This window comes from Topomyia yanbarensis, chromosome 2 (assembly GCF_030247195.1).
Source record: "Topomyia yanbarensis strain Yona2022 chromosome 2, ASM3024719v1, whole genome shotgun sequence".
Classification (NCBI taxonomy): domain Eukaryota; kingdom Metazoa; phylum Arthropoda; class Insecta; order Diptera; family Culicidae; genus Topomyia; species Topomyia yanbarensis.
The window spans coordinates 411,884,442-411,898,943 of record NC_080671.1 but is presented as its reverse complement, the minus strand read 5'-3'; the positions used below and the strand labels follow the sequence as shown (position 1 = coordinate 411,898,943).

General features: G+C 36.5%; 1 protein-coding gene across 1 annotated transcript in view; it reads right to left on the bottom strand.

Moving 5' to 3' along the window:
- LOC131685074 (A disintegrin and metalloproteinase with thrombospondin motifs 12) overlaps positions 1–14,502 on the bottom strand; it is a 114,267-nt gene that overhangs the window by 83,068 nt on the left and 16,697 nt on the right. Inside the window, exon 3 of the mRNA XM_058968494.1 lies at positions 13,516–13,807. Coding sequence (XP_058824477.1) covers positions 13,516–13,807 — 292 coding nt within the window. The remainder of the gene's footprint in view (positions 1–13,515; positions 13,808–14,502) is intronic.

The window sequence follows — 14,502 nt, the reverse complement described above, 5'->3', positions numbered from 1 at the left end:
ATAAATTGATCGATATTTTTTGGGTAGTGGAAAAGTAAACCAATGAAAATACAAAAAAAACAGACTGATGAATTAAAAAAGAAGAAAAGCATGTAACATGCAATCAAACTATTTGAACTCGTTTACATGCCAGCAAATGATATTTATATACCATTAACGACAATTTCATTCTTTCGGAATTTTATCACGTGCGTCAGTAACCTAATCGTATTTTAATTTATCCAATCCAATCTTTCCAAATGAGTCAAAGCGAGTACATGAAGTAAACCCTGGAAAATAGTGATCAACGAATGCATGGAAAAATTTCCCACTATTCTATCATATACGCCAGTTCTGCATCCATTCCCTGGCACAGCTTTCCCAAAAACTCTGACGAACTCACACACATACGACTAGCACATAACAATTTTACAATTGTATTTTGGCATGGTGTACATCTTGGTTAGTTTCTTGTTTCCTGGTATGATATGTGCGTTGAATAAAAAACCAATAAAGACTTTCAATAACTAATTTTGAGAATCTCGCAAAATTAAAAAAAAAACCCAGTTACATTTTTATTTTTCACTTCAAGTCAACTAATTTACAACAACATTTTTCGGGCAAGGCACACGTTTTATGCTAGTGTTCCGTTTCACAGGAAAAACATTTACCAGCGAAATGATCTGCAATATAGAAAAGCAACAACAAATAGGTGAGGATTATGTGGATTTCTCAAAGGCAGAGTTTAACAGAGTCCCTCAAGACCTGGCGGCGATAGCAACGTTAAATCGCCTGGGTCTCCCGGAATGAATAATCTCATGGATGAAATGCTGTCGTACTCAACGTAAAGTAAGATGTGAAGCTGCAAAGCACTTGTTCATCAACCTTTGATATACCATCAGGCGTACTTCAGGGTAGCTATCTTGGCCCTTTATTTTTTATTCCATTTGTTAACGATATGATGATATACACGGAAAAAATCCGTTCATAAATTCATGAACAAAAAATGACGATTTCGTGAAGTGAGTGATTTATGAAAATCGTGACCAAGTTTCTGAAATTATGAATAATAATTCTCGTATTCATAATCTATGTGTGTTTTTAAAAAACTAGTTCGCGCAAAAATGTACAAGGCATTACATAACAATTTTCGATTGGGTTACTGTGGTTGTTCCCTGGACATGTTTAGTTTTTGTTATGATTCTTGTTCATATTTTGGGAATACACTAGTTTGTAGTATATCAACTGAAACGACGGTCATGATTTCAGGAGCTTAGTTGCGATTTTCGTAGTTTCTCATCACGCTACTGTGATATTTTATTCATAAGTTTATATCGGGTTTTGTTGGAAGAGTAGCATGATTTATGTTCATGATTTCAAGGTTTTATTCACAATATTCATAATTTTGACATAATTAGACACTTGTAGTAATGTGACTACAGGTCATGTTTTATAACAATCAATTTTTTTATTCGGAGTAACGTGACAATATGATTTGGTTCATAAAACCGTAAATGATTCGCGGTATCGTGTTTTGTGAACTACACCACGAACAAAATTCGTGGCTCTATAATATATTTTTGATGCTCAGCGCAGTTTTCGTTTTCTGTCCAGACATCAAATTGAACCTCATCGAATAAATAATGTTATATCGCCTGCTCGCACATATTACTAGTCATTATAGGCTGTACATAAATATATGACATTTCACAACAAAACCCAAGTTTTGTGAAATAGTTCACGTGAAAATTGCATGATCATGTGCAGAGTTGTATGAAATAGAAAAGGATTACGGATGCCTTCCAAATATCACAAGCACTCAAGATAGATCGTGAATCATGTACTACGAGTCATGAACTAGTTCACAAATTCATTAATAATATTTTATGATTTTGTGAACTATAACACGAGCCCGAATGGTCTATCGTGAAAATTATGCTACGAATCATGAACTAATTCACGAACACATGAACGATATTTTCTGTTTTTTTAACTGTTTCATGGCCACACATGGTCAGGGGTGACTATTTTATTAGGAATCATGAATCAGTTCACGTTTCTATGAATAAGATTTCATGATTTTGTGAACTATTTCAAGAGCACTAGGAATCATAAATCAGTTCACGTATACATGAATAATAATTTTCGATTTTTTTAATTTTTGCAGGAGCTCGAATGGTAAGTCGTGACTATTTTACTAGGAATCTAGTTCACGGATATATAAAATTTATTTCATGGTTTTGTGAACTAGTTCATGATCATGAATGGAGAGTTGTGACTAATTTGCTAGAAACCAGGAATCTGTTCACGTATAAATGAATCACATTGTGTGATTTTGTGAACTATTTCACGAGCGCGGGTATTGAATCGCAACTATTATGTTGGGAATCATGAACTAGTTCAGGATGATTGAAAGGATTAAAGAATAATATTCCGGGTTTCGTGAAATAGTTCACGCGTAAATATGTTTTCCGAAAGCTATGAATAAAATCACGATTCTACCTTTGGTTTCATGAATAATGTTCATAAAGTTGTAACCTAGTTCATCTACAAAAATCGATTTAGTTATGGTATGGCGGAAACCATGACTGAAGTTCACAAATTAAAAACAAATATTTTCACAAATAAATGCGTTATTAGGGCGTTACTGACTGAAAATGGAACATAATTTTAAAACGTGGTTGTTCCTGAATTCATGGCACTTTATTCACGTTTTTGGGAACAATTTTTTCCGTGTACAAGAGGGTATTGATGTCATTCTGCAATGGTATAGTCGAAATGGAATGAATGTAAATATAATAGAATACAAAACGATTATCAATTTCTATTGAAAACGTTCTCTAATTGTCTTTAAGTACTCGTTGAATGCCCGACCCGACCGATGTGTACTTATTTCAAGGATATTGGTATGGCTGACATGTTTTAGTTCCTATAGCCATTCAGTCTTCGGATATTTTTTACTTCACCTTCATTGAGCCCAATTTTAGTTTAGGTAGCATCTTGGTGCTTGCCAAGTCATGTTTGCGCTAGATTTTGTGCAGTACCCAAAAATTATATTTATGTACAGTAGGATTCTGTTTTTGGCAACAATTTTTTTTTCAGTTGCTAAAACTGGAACCTTACCCTAAAAGCATTTATTTTCAATTTGTAGCATCATAAATGTTACAAGAACATTAATTATATAAGAATATGTGAAAAAAAATCAACAAATTTAACTTTATTCGCTATGCCTGCCCCCCATAAAATATAGTAAATATTGTAAGTAGGGGTTTGCCCACTACTCGGGTTCTTGTTTGCCCGGCGTACCCTTCTTTTCAGGGCGGCCTAGGTGCTCCTACAGAATTTCGGATTTTCGTTTCACAACAAAAAGTAAACAAACAAATAACCTAAATTTACCAACTTTTATTTGCTGTGTCCACTCTCCCTCCACTTCACTACGGCTGCTGGTGATTCGCTGCTGCGGGCGGAAAGGCGGGCGGCTTCTTCCGACCGGCCGGGTCAACAACGGCCGCGTTCTCCTTCGGTCGTATCTTCGTTGGCTGCTCCGGCAGCGGTCCTTGTCTTTTGGCTAGGGAGGTGAGCTTGGCTCCTTTGTTGGGACCTCCCTAGCGACGGTGGTGATGAATCACCGGATTCTTCGCTCCCCGCAAAGAATCCCGGAAGACACCGCAGTGTTCTTCCCAGGGGGAGCCGTTGTCCACCCTGCTTCACCCTCCTTGACTATTAGCTGGGAAGGAGAGCAAAGCTCGTTCGGCTTATCCTTCCAAGCGAGGGCGGAATGGTGCGTCTGGATCCTTTACGGTTAGCCGGGGAAGCGAAAGCTCCTTGATAATTAGCTTCCCCCGACGGCGATCCAGCACCAGAAACAAACGAGTACCCGAACCACGGGCCGGCACTTTCTGACGGGTATTTTTACCGTCCACACGCGCACTATACCGTACTGGTTATGGTGGCGGGAAACTGTCCCGAAAAACACAAAACTGATCAGGTGTCTGTTCGATGCCGTGGTCCGTCACTATCTAACTCTTCTCACACGATGGCCGCCTTCCACCTCGACCGAAAACACCAACACCAAAAAAACCGTACCGCTGCATAGCTGTCATCACCTATGTGCAGCATAGCCAGTACACGTATTTCAGCAGTAGGAGAGCGGTGGCCTATCTAAGCCCTATGTTAACTATGTACAATTGTCAAACAAAAATTACTACACCTATCTGAACGCACAAAACCGTTCACAAACGCGAAACTATATAAAAATTTACAAGAAATAGTGAACGATATCGAAACAGCGGTGAGCATAAATTTTCGTAAACAATACACTCTACGGAGAGAGTACGTACAAATGGTATATTTTCACCCAGTGCTAAATTGTTACCCTGACGGGTTACAATATGACTCATATGTTTGGAAATAAAGTCAAAAGCGATATCCAATATTACAACAAAATGATTATTGAGCATTTTTCAAAAGATTTACTATGAACAAAAATAATGTTGCCAATAACGGAACTTTTTTGTTGCCAACAATGGAGCATGCCAAAAACGGAATCTTACTGTATTACTATTTGAAATGTTTCGCGTGCGTGATCCCAAGCTTGTCCTTTCAATTCAGAAAACTGTACTTCCTGGAATGTATGCAACGCTAAATTGTTGGTATGTAAGGTGTGAAGATGGGTGTTTCGTATGACAACAATCGTTTTATTATCTCTCTAGATAGCTACAGATAGAGCTTCGAGCGAAAAATGTTCAAGATGTACGGCTCGATTTATGTACTTAGCTGGAACCAATCACGACCGAGCTTCAGTCAGATGATTTAAAATCGAATTTTATCGTGTTTGTATGTTAATTTCGATCATTTGGAAATAAAAATAATAGTTGGTGAAGTTAAAGGTAATGACGATGTTGAAATGTAATCTACAGCCATCCAACAAGGTTAACTAATAGAAACTGACTAAAATCACAATTCTTTCTGTTCATAATTTGTGTATCAGTACATTAGAATTAGCGTTAATCAATCACGAACTGGCTTCGGTCGGGTGTTTTGAAACCCGATTTTTCGTTCTGTATGCTACTTTCTAACCATTAGAAATGGAAATAATTGCCGCTGCTAGCAGGAGGTAACGAAACAAACTAATTCATCCGCCAGCCGTGTGCAGCTCACAAATAGTTCCTGCTCGGTATTGTACAACCCATTGAGGAGATGTTCCGTTCGCTCCCGACAGTTCATCACGAATGATGATGAAACAAATCTGTAGCGGGTTTATATTAACTTTCCATCATGTAAGTGTTCGGTTGATGCACCATATTGGCGGCATTGGCCGGGATGAACTGAACATTTTCACCATTTTCGATAGATTTTTCACTGCAATTTTTCGTTAATAATGCGTATCATGCATATAATTATATACAACATTGTTGAACATATTTTCGACAAAAAGGCGAAGACATTGATTAAACCCACGCAGTACTACAGAAAACAAAGGCGTTACCTTACACGGCTTTTCTTCCGCATGAGCTTACCGGCAAATATACGATTTTTTGTTATTTAACTAAAGTAATTTGGAATTAGAGACAAATTGAATTTTTTATAATTCGACCATTTTTTTTTTGCTTAGTTTGCTTGCGCTCTTCTTTAAACTTTGGAACTGTCTTTGAATACTTTTCCATGCAATTAGACTATTGTAAAAATTCTTGAAGAACTGTGTTGAGTATCACTAGGTATAGATTGAGCAACTTCTAGCACTGCGAGAGAAGCACATATCTTGATTAAAATAAGTTTTTCGTATTTCTTGATTCCAAGAAAAAATAGTTTTGGAACCCTTTATCTACTAGCAAAAAAAATTGAAACGGCTAAATGAAAGACAAGAAATGAAAATTGACTGATCTTGCACACCCTCGCACAGTGGGATGAGTCCGGACTTAAATCCACATATAAAGGCTACGCGATATTCTCGCTAGTATTTTTCTCGCATAAGCATGATAGCTCAGAGAGATTTTTGTGAGATTTTTGGAGATTTGGACGTAAAATGATTCACATAATTATCCGGTTATTTTCGTTTTTCGAAAAAACGGTTCATTTTATGTATCGCATTACTTTACTAAAATTATCCATGTAATTAAAATACATCGTAAAATCACCAAAAATAAGTCACTAGTTGGTTTAATTATTGTTAAGATAACTGTTTGTCATGAACTATTATTGAATCCGAACTTCTAATGCGATAACAACGACGACGCCCGTGAATGCCCGCGATTACACTATACTCATACTTTAATTTTCTTTTTAAAATGAGTCTATGCTAGTTTTGCAAAAACTTGCAAAAAACAGTTAAAATTTAAAAATATTGTGAATGGAGACGCATGGTTATTACTGATATTAAATTTGAAAAATCACTTCACAACTAGAATAGCAACACGAACTTTCTAATAGCATTGAGAGCATGATATACACCTAGGTTTTTTTACGCGGGGGATACGTACAGCGTAAAAAAACCGCGTTAATTGGAAAATCCGCGCAAAAAGAACCGCGTAATTAGAAAATCCGCGTAAAAAAACCGCGTTAATTGGAAAATCCGCCTAAAAAAAAACTCTAAGCAAAAGAATATTTTAAGAAGTTTTTTTGTGTGCTGATTTCGCAATTAGCACGGTTTTTGCAAAACAATATTCTAAGTCCTTTTGAATGCAAAAGACTTAGATTTTCGGAAAGATGGAAGAGACGAGTCTGGAAGACTCCTTATGGCCCACACCCCAACATAATGGATATTTTCGGAATGGTATTGAATAGTAGGTACCAGAAATTGATCTTTGACGCTATTTTGAAATAAAAGATGGTGACTTCCGATTCACCGAAATTCGCTATAACTCAATCAATATGGATATTTTTGGAATGGTCTTTAGGAGTAGGTGCCAGAAATAAATAAATCTGCACCTTCCCCGCAAGGCGCCATTTTCAAATCCCAAATGGCGACTTCCGGCTTAGCGAAATTCTCTACAACTCAATCAACATGAGTAATTTCGGAATGGTATTGAGTAAGCAGACAAACGATTGGCGTCATTTTAAAATTCTAGATGGTGACTTCCGATTTACCGAAATTCCCGCATGAAAAATTTGGACAATCATCTAAATCACCCTCGAATATAATATCCAATCATAAACCAGCAAAATGCAAAATATTTTTGTGTGTTCATCCAGGAAAGTGCGGTGAGAATGGAAGAGAGAGAAGAAAGCGACGTATGTGGTGTGAGTTGGGGGTTTGAATTTATTCAAATTAAACATATGGCTTAAATTTAAGTAAATTAAACTGTTTAATTAAAACTATTTGTACTACAACTTCAACTTCCAAAAATACCAATATTGATTGGGATATAGCGAATTTCGCTAAATCAGAAATCGCCATCTTGGATTTAAAAATGGCGTCAAAAATCAATTTTTGGAACCTACTCGTTAAGATCGTTCCAAAAACACTCATATTGACTGGGTTATAGTGAATGTGCCTAACCCGGAAATCGCCATCTTGGAATTCAAAATGGCGTCAAACATCGATTTTTGTCTACTACTCGTCAATACCATTCCGAAAATACCCATAATGATTGGGTTATAGCGAATTTCGCTAAATCGGAAGTCGCCACCTTGGATTTCAAAATGGCGCCAAACATAAATTTCTGGTACCTACTCTTTAAGACCATTCCGACAATACCCATATTGCATGGGTTGTAGGGAATTTCGCTAAACCGGAAGTCTCCATTTTTGATTTCAAAATGGCGTCAAAAATCACTTTCTGGTACCTACTCTTCAAGACCATTCCGAAAATATCCATATTGATAAGGTTATAGCGAATTTTGCTGAACCGGAAGTAGCTATCTTTGATTTCAAAATGGCGCCAAAAATCAATTTCTGGCACCTACTCTTCAAGTCCATTCCGAAAATACCCATATTAATTGGGTTATAGCGAATTTCGCTAAACCGGAAGTCTCCATTTTTGATTTCAAAATGGCGTCAAAAATCACTTTCTGGTACCTACTCTTCAAGACCATTCCGAAAATATCCATATTGATAAGGTTATAGCGAATTTTGCTGAACCGGAAGTAGCTATCTTTGATTTCAAAATGGCGCCAAAAATCAATTTCTGGCACCTACTCTTCAAGTCCATTCCGAAAATACCCATATTGATTGGGTTATAGCGAATTTCACTAAACCGGAAGTCGCCATCTTTGATTTCAAAATGGCGTGAAAAATCAATTTCTGGAACCAACTCTTCAAGACCATTACGAAAGGAATCTTCCATACCCGTCTCTTCTATCTTTCCGAAAATCTTCGAAGTGTTTTGCATTCAAAAGGACTTTTTTGCAAAAACCGTGTTAATTGCGAAATCCGCGCAAAAAAAAACTGCCAAAATTCTTCTAAGTCTTTTGCATTCAAAAGGACTTAGAATATTTTTGCAAAAACCGCGTTAATTGGAAAATCCGTGTAAAAAAACCGCGTTAATTGGAAAATCTGCGTAAAAAAACCTCGTAAAAACCGTGTAAAAAACGAGTTTAATCCACCTAACAGTGTGATGAGACATTTCTTATAACACTTAACACTCTCTTAGGATATTATAACGATTGAGAATATTTACAACATGATGTTTCGCGATGTTTTTGATAACACATACTACATGGGGACAGGGACGGATCCAGTATTTTTTTCGGGAGGGGTCTGAAATGTATATTTTGGAATGAATATTGTACATTTCGTAATACGTAATAACCTTATTTAATGAGTATCAGTTTTGGTGATCAAATTTGGTTTGGTATGATTTTGAGTCTTAAAACTAATATAAAATTTAAACTAATTTAAAATTTATCAACAATTAAAAAATTTCGGAGGGGGCCCGGACCCCAGAACCCTTGCCCCTGGATCTGCCACTGACATGGGACAGTGGTGGGCCTCTAGAACTGAAACTGCAGCTCTTGAAAATACGCTACTTCAACGCGATTATTTCTATATCGACCTTTTCTGAAAGTGACCTCGTGGTGAGCGCCATATTTCGACTCACAATAGTTAGTAGTTGAAAAAAGGATTTTGATTGGAGTCATTATCACTAATCCTAACGCCTAAGTCTTTGATAATATTTACAAGTACTTTGTAATATTCACACCCTTATTAACAAAAGTGGAATTTTTAAAAGGATCTAATTTTTATTCATGTGCATAAAATATGCATTAGGATCTTAAAAGTTATATGTCCAAATATGAAAGGCGGCAATAACATGAATACACAAATTTTCAATTTTGCCGCAGCGCTTGTTCTGTATACCCTGAGCTTTAATTGTGTTTTTGTCTAAACCCCATTTTTGCGGTGACCGAAAATAAAACTCAAACAAATATTTTTTCATCGTTCTAAAATTTTCATTGTGTTTTCGAAATTGCTTTCTCCAGCGTCGTACGTAGGATTTCATTTTAATGCACTTTTTTTACAAAAGGAATTTTGTAACGATTTTTATGAAATGTTCAGCGTTGCCATTTTGCGAAAAATCAAACTATTGTCGCTTTCAATCGTTCTAAGGAATCTAAAAAACACACACACACACATACACATACACATACATACACACACAGACATTTTCCGATCTCGACGAACTGAGTCGATTGGCATATGATACTCGGCCCTCCCGGTCGGGATTAGATTGACGAATTTTAGAGTGAATGAGAAAGGCAAAAACATTTTAGCAAATGTTGAAAGTTATGCATTTTTTTGGTGAGCTGTTCTATGTTTCATAGACATTAAATCAATTTTAACTTCGCTTCCTATTAAATAAAGACCCTTATTACAGTACATCTCTACAAAAACGAGCTCAATTTGAAAAGAAATCTGAGGATTATGATTGATTACAGAACTCTGGAATTTTCTATTGGAATGTTTTCAGGCAGGATTTTGATATTGATGCAATTAGACAACTGTGAAATCAAGACCAATAGATCAGTTACATATCAGGACCCCATTCCGACAATTTATCAAAAGTCCTCATGATGTTTACAACAACAGGATATCAATGTACGGATCAGATAATTGTTATTGTAGTATTGAATTGAATCAGTCTGCATCAATAAATTTTCAACTTCAATCCAATTTTTTTTGGGTGTGGTGGGGGGGGGGGGCGTTGTATGGTGTTAAACCCCAAAACCTTCTCTTGGCAACACCATTGCTTGGAGTTATTTATTTCGCTTTTCATTTTCCGATATGTTTCAGATCGATCCGATGGTCATGAGTTAGAAAAATTGCAGTCAGAAGGTTCGCACAAATGAACATTTTTGCACTGATAAGTTATCAAGTTCCTTCCAAACAACTTGGAAGTTTTGGGTGATTATTTCTAGCGGTTGTAGATAGAAAAATGAAATACAAAATTCGTTTTATCGAAATAATGTTTGGCTTATTTCAATGGATTATTACTATATTGAACAATAAATAGGCGACGAAGAGTAATCCACAAACAACAAGCCATAACTTTGAAAGTATTCAAAATAGATATTTGAAGTCTTTAGTAAAGTTATTCGCAAAAGTAAGAGCTTCAAATTTGCTGAAGACATCATTTCGATATAATCACTTCCAAGAAAATTTGTGAAAATATCTCACTCATAGGGGGATTAATCAGCAAAAGCACAATACCAAAAGAAAGGGCATATTGCCTCCATTAAATTCTCCGAAGATACTATTGACCTAAAATAAGCCGTTTTGGCGTTAAACATAGATTACATGTTTTTGGTCATATTTCTGGCAATGGGAAATGATAAAAATCTTTCGTCCGCATTTAATGTTAAATATCTCTTTTGATAATAGTCCGATTTCAACAATCTATAGCTTGTTCGAAAGGTATTTGTTAAAGCTATCTAAAAACATATAAATTGTTAATCTATATTGTCAATTTCGGCAAATAATTCCAAGAAACTGCAAAAAACGCCATTTTTACACATTCAAACATTCATATCTTGGAAACTAAACATCAGAATCAAAAACAAATTAATAGCGTTCATACTGTTTTTTAGTTCTTTCATTTACAATTGGTTTGGATAAGATCGGTTCAGCCATTGCTGAGAAACACGAATGAGAATTTGTCCGTTACATACACACACAGACACACACACACACAGACATTGTCCCAAATCGTCGAGCTGAGTCGATTGGTATATAAGACTCGGCCCTCCGGGCCTCGGAAAAAATCTTGAAAGTTTGAGCGAATTCTATACATTTCTTTTATAAGAAATGTAAAACCTGGGTGTACGAGGGTTTCACCAGTGTTGAAGAGAGAGAGGAGTCGAGTGGAAAGAGTGGTTTTTTGGATGGTGAAGGTGTTCAAAATGATTAAAATTTTGAAAATATTTTCGCCCTATTGAAAAATGTCATTAAATATTTTCGGAACTATTTCTTGATAACTTGCACAAAAACTGTCAAATTTAGTGAACACAGTTGAGTCATTTGGTAGAACTATTTTGATCAGAATTTGTATAGTGCTGATTTATCTCAAGGGTAAGCGATTTTACTCAAGTAAAATAAAATAATTTTTAAATGAACCATATACGCAGAAAATGGGTTTTAATTCAAGTTTTATGTAAGTTCTGAAATAAGGGACATACGTTTCTTAAAAAGTCGGTATCCATCTTGTTGATTTGTGAATGTAATTAAACGTTCCACTAAGATGTTTAAAATTTTTATTTTAAATATTAAAGAAAGTGTAGTAACAAAATAATGAATTTAACGTTCCAGAATTATTCGAGCACATCTTATTTGATTCGTAAAAACTAACTAATCATTCCTGAAGCACCATAATGAGATGTAAATCAATTTGTTTCAACATTAAGAATAATTTCAGCTTACCATGATAACTATTGAAAAAATCATTTGACTCGTAAAGACAAAATACTTACTTTTGAGCCACCCTAATAAGTACTAAAGGTTATTTCTCATATATGTTATTACCAAACAAGGAATTTAGTGAACTAATTTTTTTAAAAAAGAATGTTGAACCTTCACAACAAAATGATATTTTTGAGTCACCCTAATGTATAATGAAGGTTTTTCAACAAGTGTTAATATCAATAGCGGTTTAGCGCACAAAAATTAATACACAAAAAATTTAAGAACAGTTGCAATAAAATAGATTTTTTTGAGACACCCTAATGTTTTTTTTCATTTTATTATGTTTTAAGGTTGGACAGAGAATGTGCAAAATTCGCAAACGAAAAAAGCAGTTTTTTTCCACACCATATGTCAGATCTTCATAAAAATCAATCAGCGTATGTAGAATGTTGTTACACGGTGTGGTAAAAAACTGCTTTTTTTCGTTTTCGATTTTTACGCTTTCTCTGTCCAACCTTAATATCTAAAACGAATTCAGGGTACTGAAATGGCATAAAATCGTCCTATTGGAACCGATACTGCAGGGTTTTGGCTTCAGGCCACCTTTGGTTCTATCTTGTCCCATTGTGCCACATCGAAAACCCGACGTGGTCAATCTGAAATATCGCGAAAAATTGCCTATTGACATTTCTACCGTTGGAAATTATCTAAATCGGATCCGTAATCGCTAGAGTGTGACGCGAAAAGATCAAAGAAAAACGATATGATGGAACTTTAGATCAGCAGCTGAACCAGAAGGTGTACAGGACGATCAAGGGAAACCCAGGATTCTCGTTTCGGGATATCGCCAACGAAGTACAGTGTTTTAGTTCTGTCCGAAAGAAGCAATCCATGGAATGATTTAAAGTTTGTTTTCGCTGAGAAATGCGCTTGAAAACTGATAATCTGACAAGAAATTTGAGGATGCGGACTTAAAACCAAGCTATTTATCACCAATAAAACCATAGACTCGAAACTGTGTAAGCAAGACCGCTTATCGAAAAGTGTAGTATTTTTAATTGAGATTCACGATAGTCTCTGGAAGTTCTGATTAAATTTGGCAAGCTGCTACAAAGACCAGTCAGCGCTACAGTGGTATTGCAAGAAACAGGTGGATTTCTTCGACAAGGAACCAAGCTCAACCGAAAAGTCTTGGGCAATTATCAAGCGGGTAAAGAAAACTACAAAAACAACTAATGATGCTACACAGGCGGTTCGATGTTGGAACAAAATGACTGCTCTTGTTGACCAGATGGGTGCAGATGGAAATTCCAAAGATAGTTCAATTTTTATTAATTCACATTTTTCTTATGTAAAATCAATCCTGAGAAACACTTGTTTTTTGTATCCGGATTGAATGAAAGAGCTATACTCTAGAAGCCCTTCTCAAAAGACATTTTGTAAATGCATTTTTAAAATGATGAGCAAAAAGAAAAATATTAGTAGTGTAAATAGTTGAAATTAGAAAATCAACCATATGCAAATTGGGCAATGAAAATCGATTTGCGAAATACCATCAAAAAGATCTATTTTGCAAAATAACAATAAAGTCTCGTTGCTCCACGTTGAAACAAAAAAACACTAATGCGACACCCTCTGCGCAAATGATCCCAAACTAGCAGCAATTAGCTGTTAACATGCTGTAGCTACACCAATACTCACTCCAGCTCCAGATGCAGTGTCTGATCCGCAACATCGATCCGATAATGTAATTTCCCGCCTTCTTCGACGGCATTCACTTCCCGACGGCTTCTTCGATCGGCACTGGGCGGCGCCGCATCGTCGCCCAACTGCGGCTGCTGTTGCTGTTGCTCCCGCTGGTGCAGACGGTGCGCATGATGGTGATGATGAAGATGATGATAATGTGCTAACCGATGGGAGATCATGTCCCCCCGTTGGTTCACCTTTCGGGGCACAACCAGCTGTGCATCCTCCAGTCGGTTAGTGTAGAGACCTGGTTTGGAGTAAACGGTGGGGAGGAGGAGGAGGAGAAAGAAAAAAAGCTTCATTATAGTTATTTGGATGCGATATTTCCTATGCGGATCAGTAAAATAAATAATGGTAAGAGGCTTATTTTCTCGATCGTCCACTGACGGCTTGGCTGTGGTTTGTGAGCGCTGTCTCTTCAAATTAGCACCAATTCGCCGAGGCGCCAGCAGCAGTTTGCGGTTCCGATAGTGTGTATATTCAAATCAAACACGTGCGTGTACCGACCGACCGAAGCTGTGTATGGTTGGAAAGCTTTGCGCGGCGTGAGAAATGCGATGCAGTTTGTCATCGCTTGCATTGTGCCGTGTTTGCTAAGGCGAGCGGTTTTGTTTTGATTTACTAATCAATGCTATTGAAATCATGCATCGAGAATTGATGGACTTTGCAATTGCTTTTTTTGCACTAAATGATGCAGTTTTAACGACACATTCTCCGTTCCGTTGGGATCCTGGTTTAAATGATCTACGAACGCTTTGTCACAGAGTTAGAAATTGAACCTGGCGTGGAAAACAGGGATTGGGTTGTCATTTTTGAATCAATCAAATCAATTGTATTTAATTCAATTCTCACGATCTGACTGCGTTCGACGATTCTATCATCTGCGGCGATTGGTTGGGGTGTGAGTCGCTGGACTCGACCAAGTTTCGTTAATTAACCAGA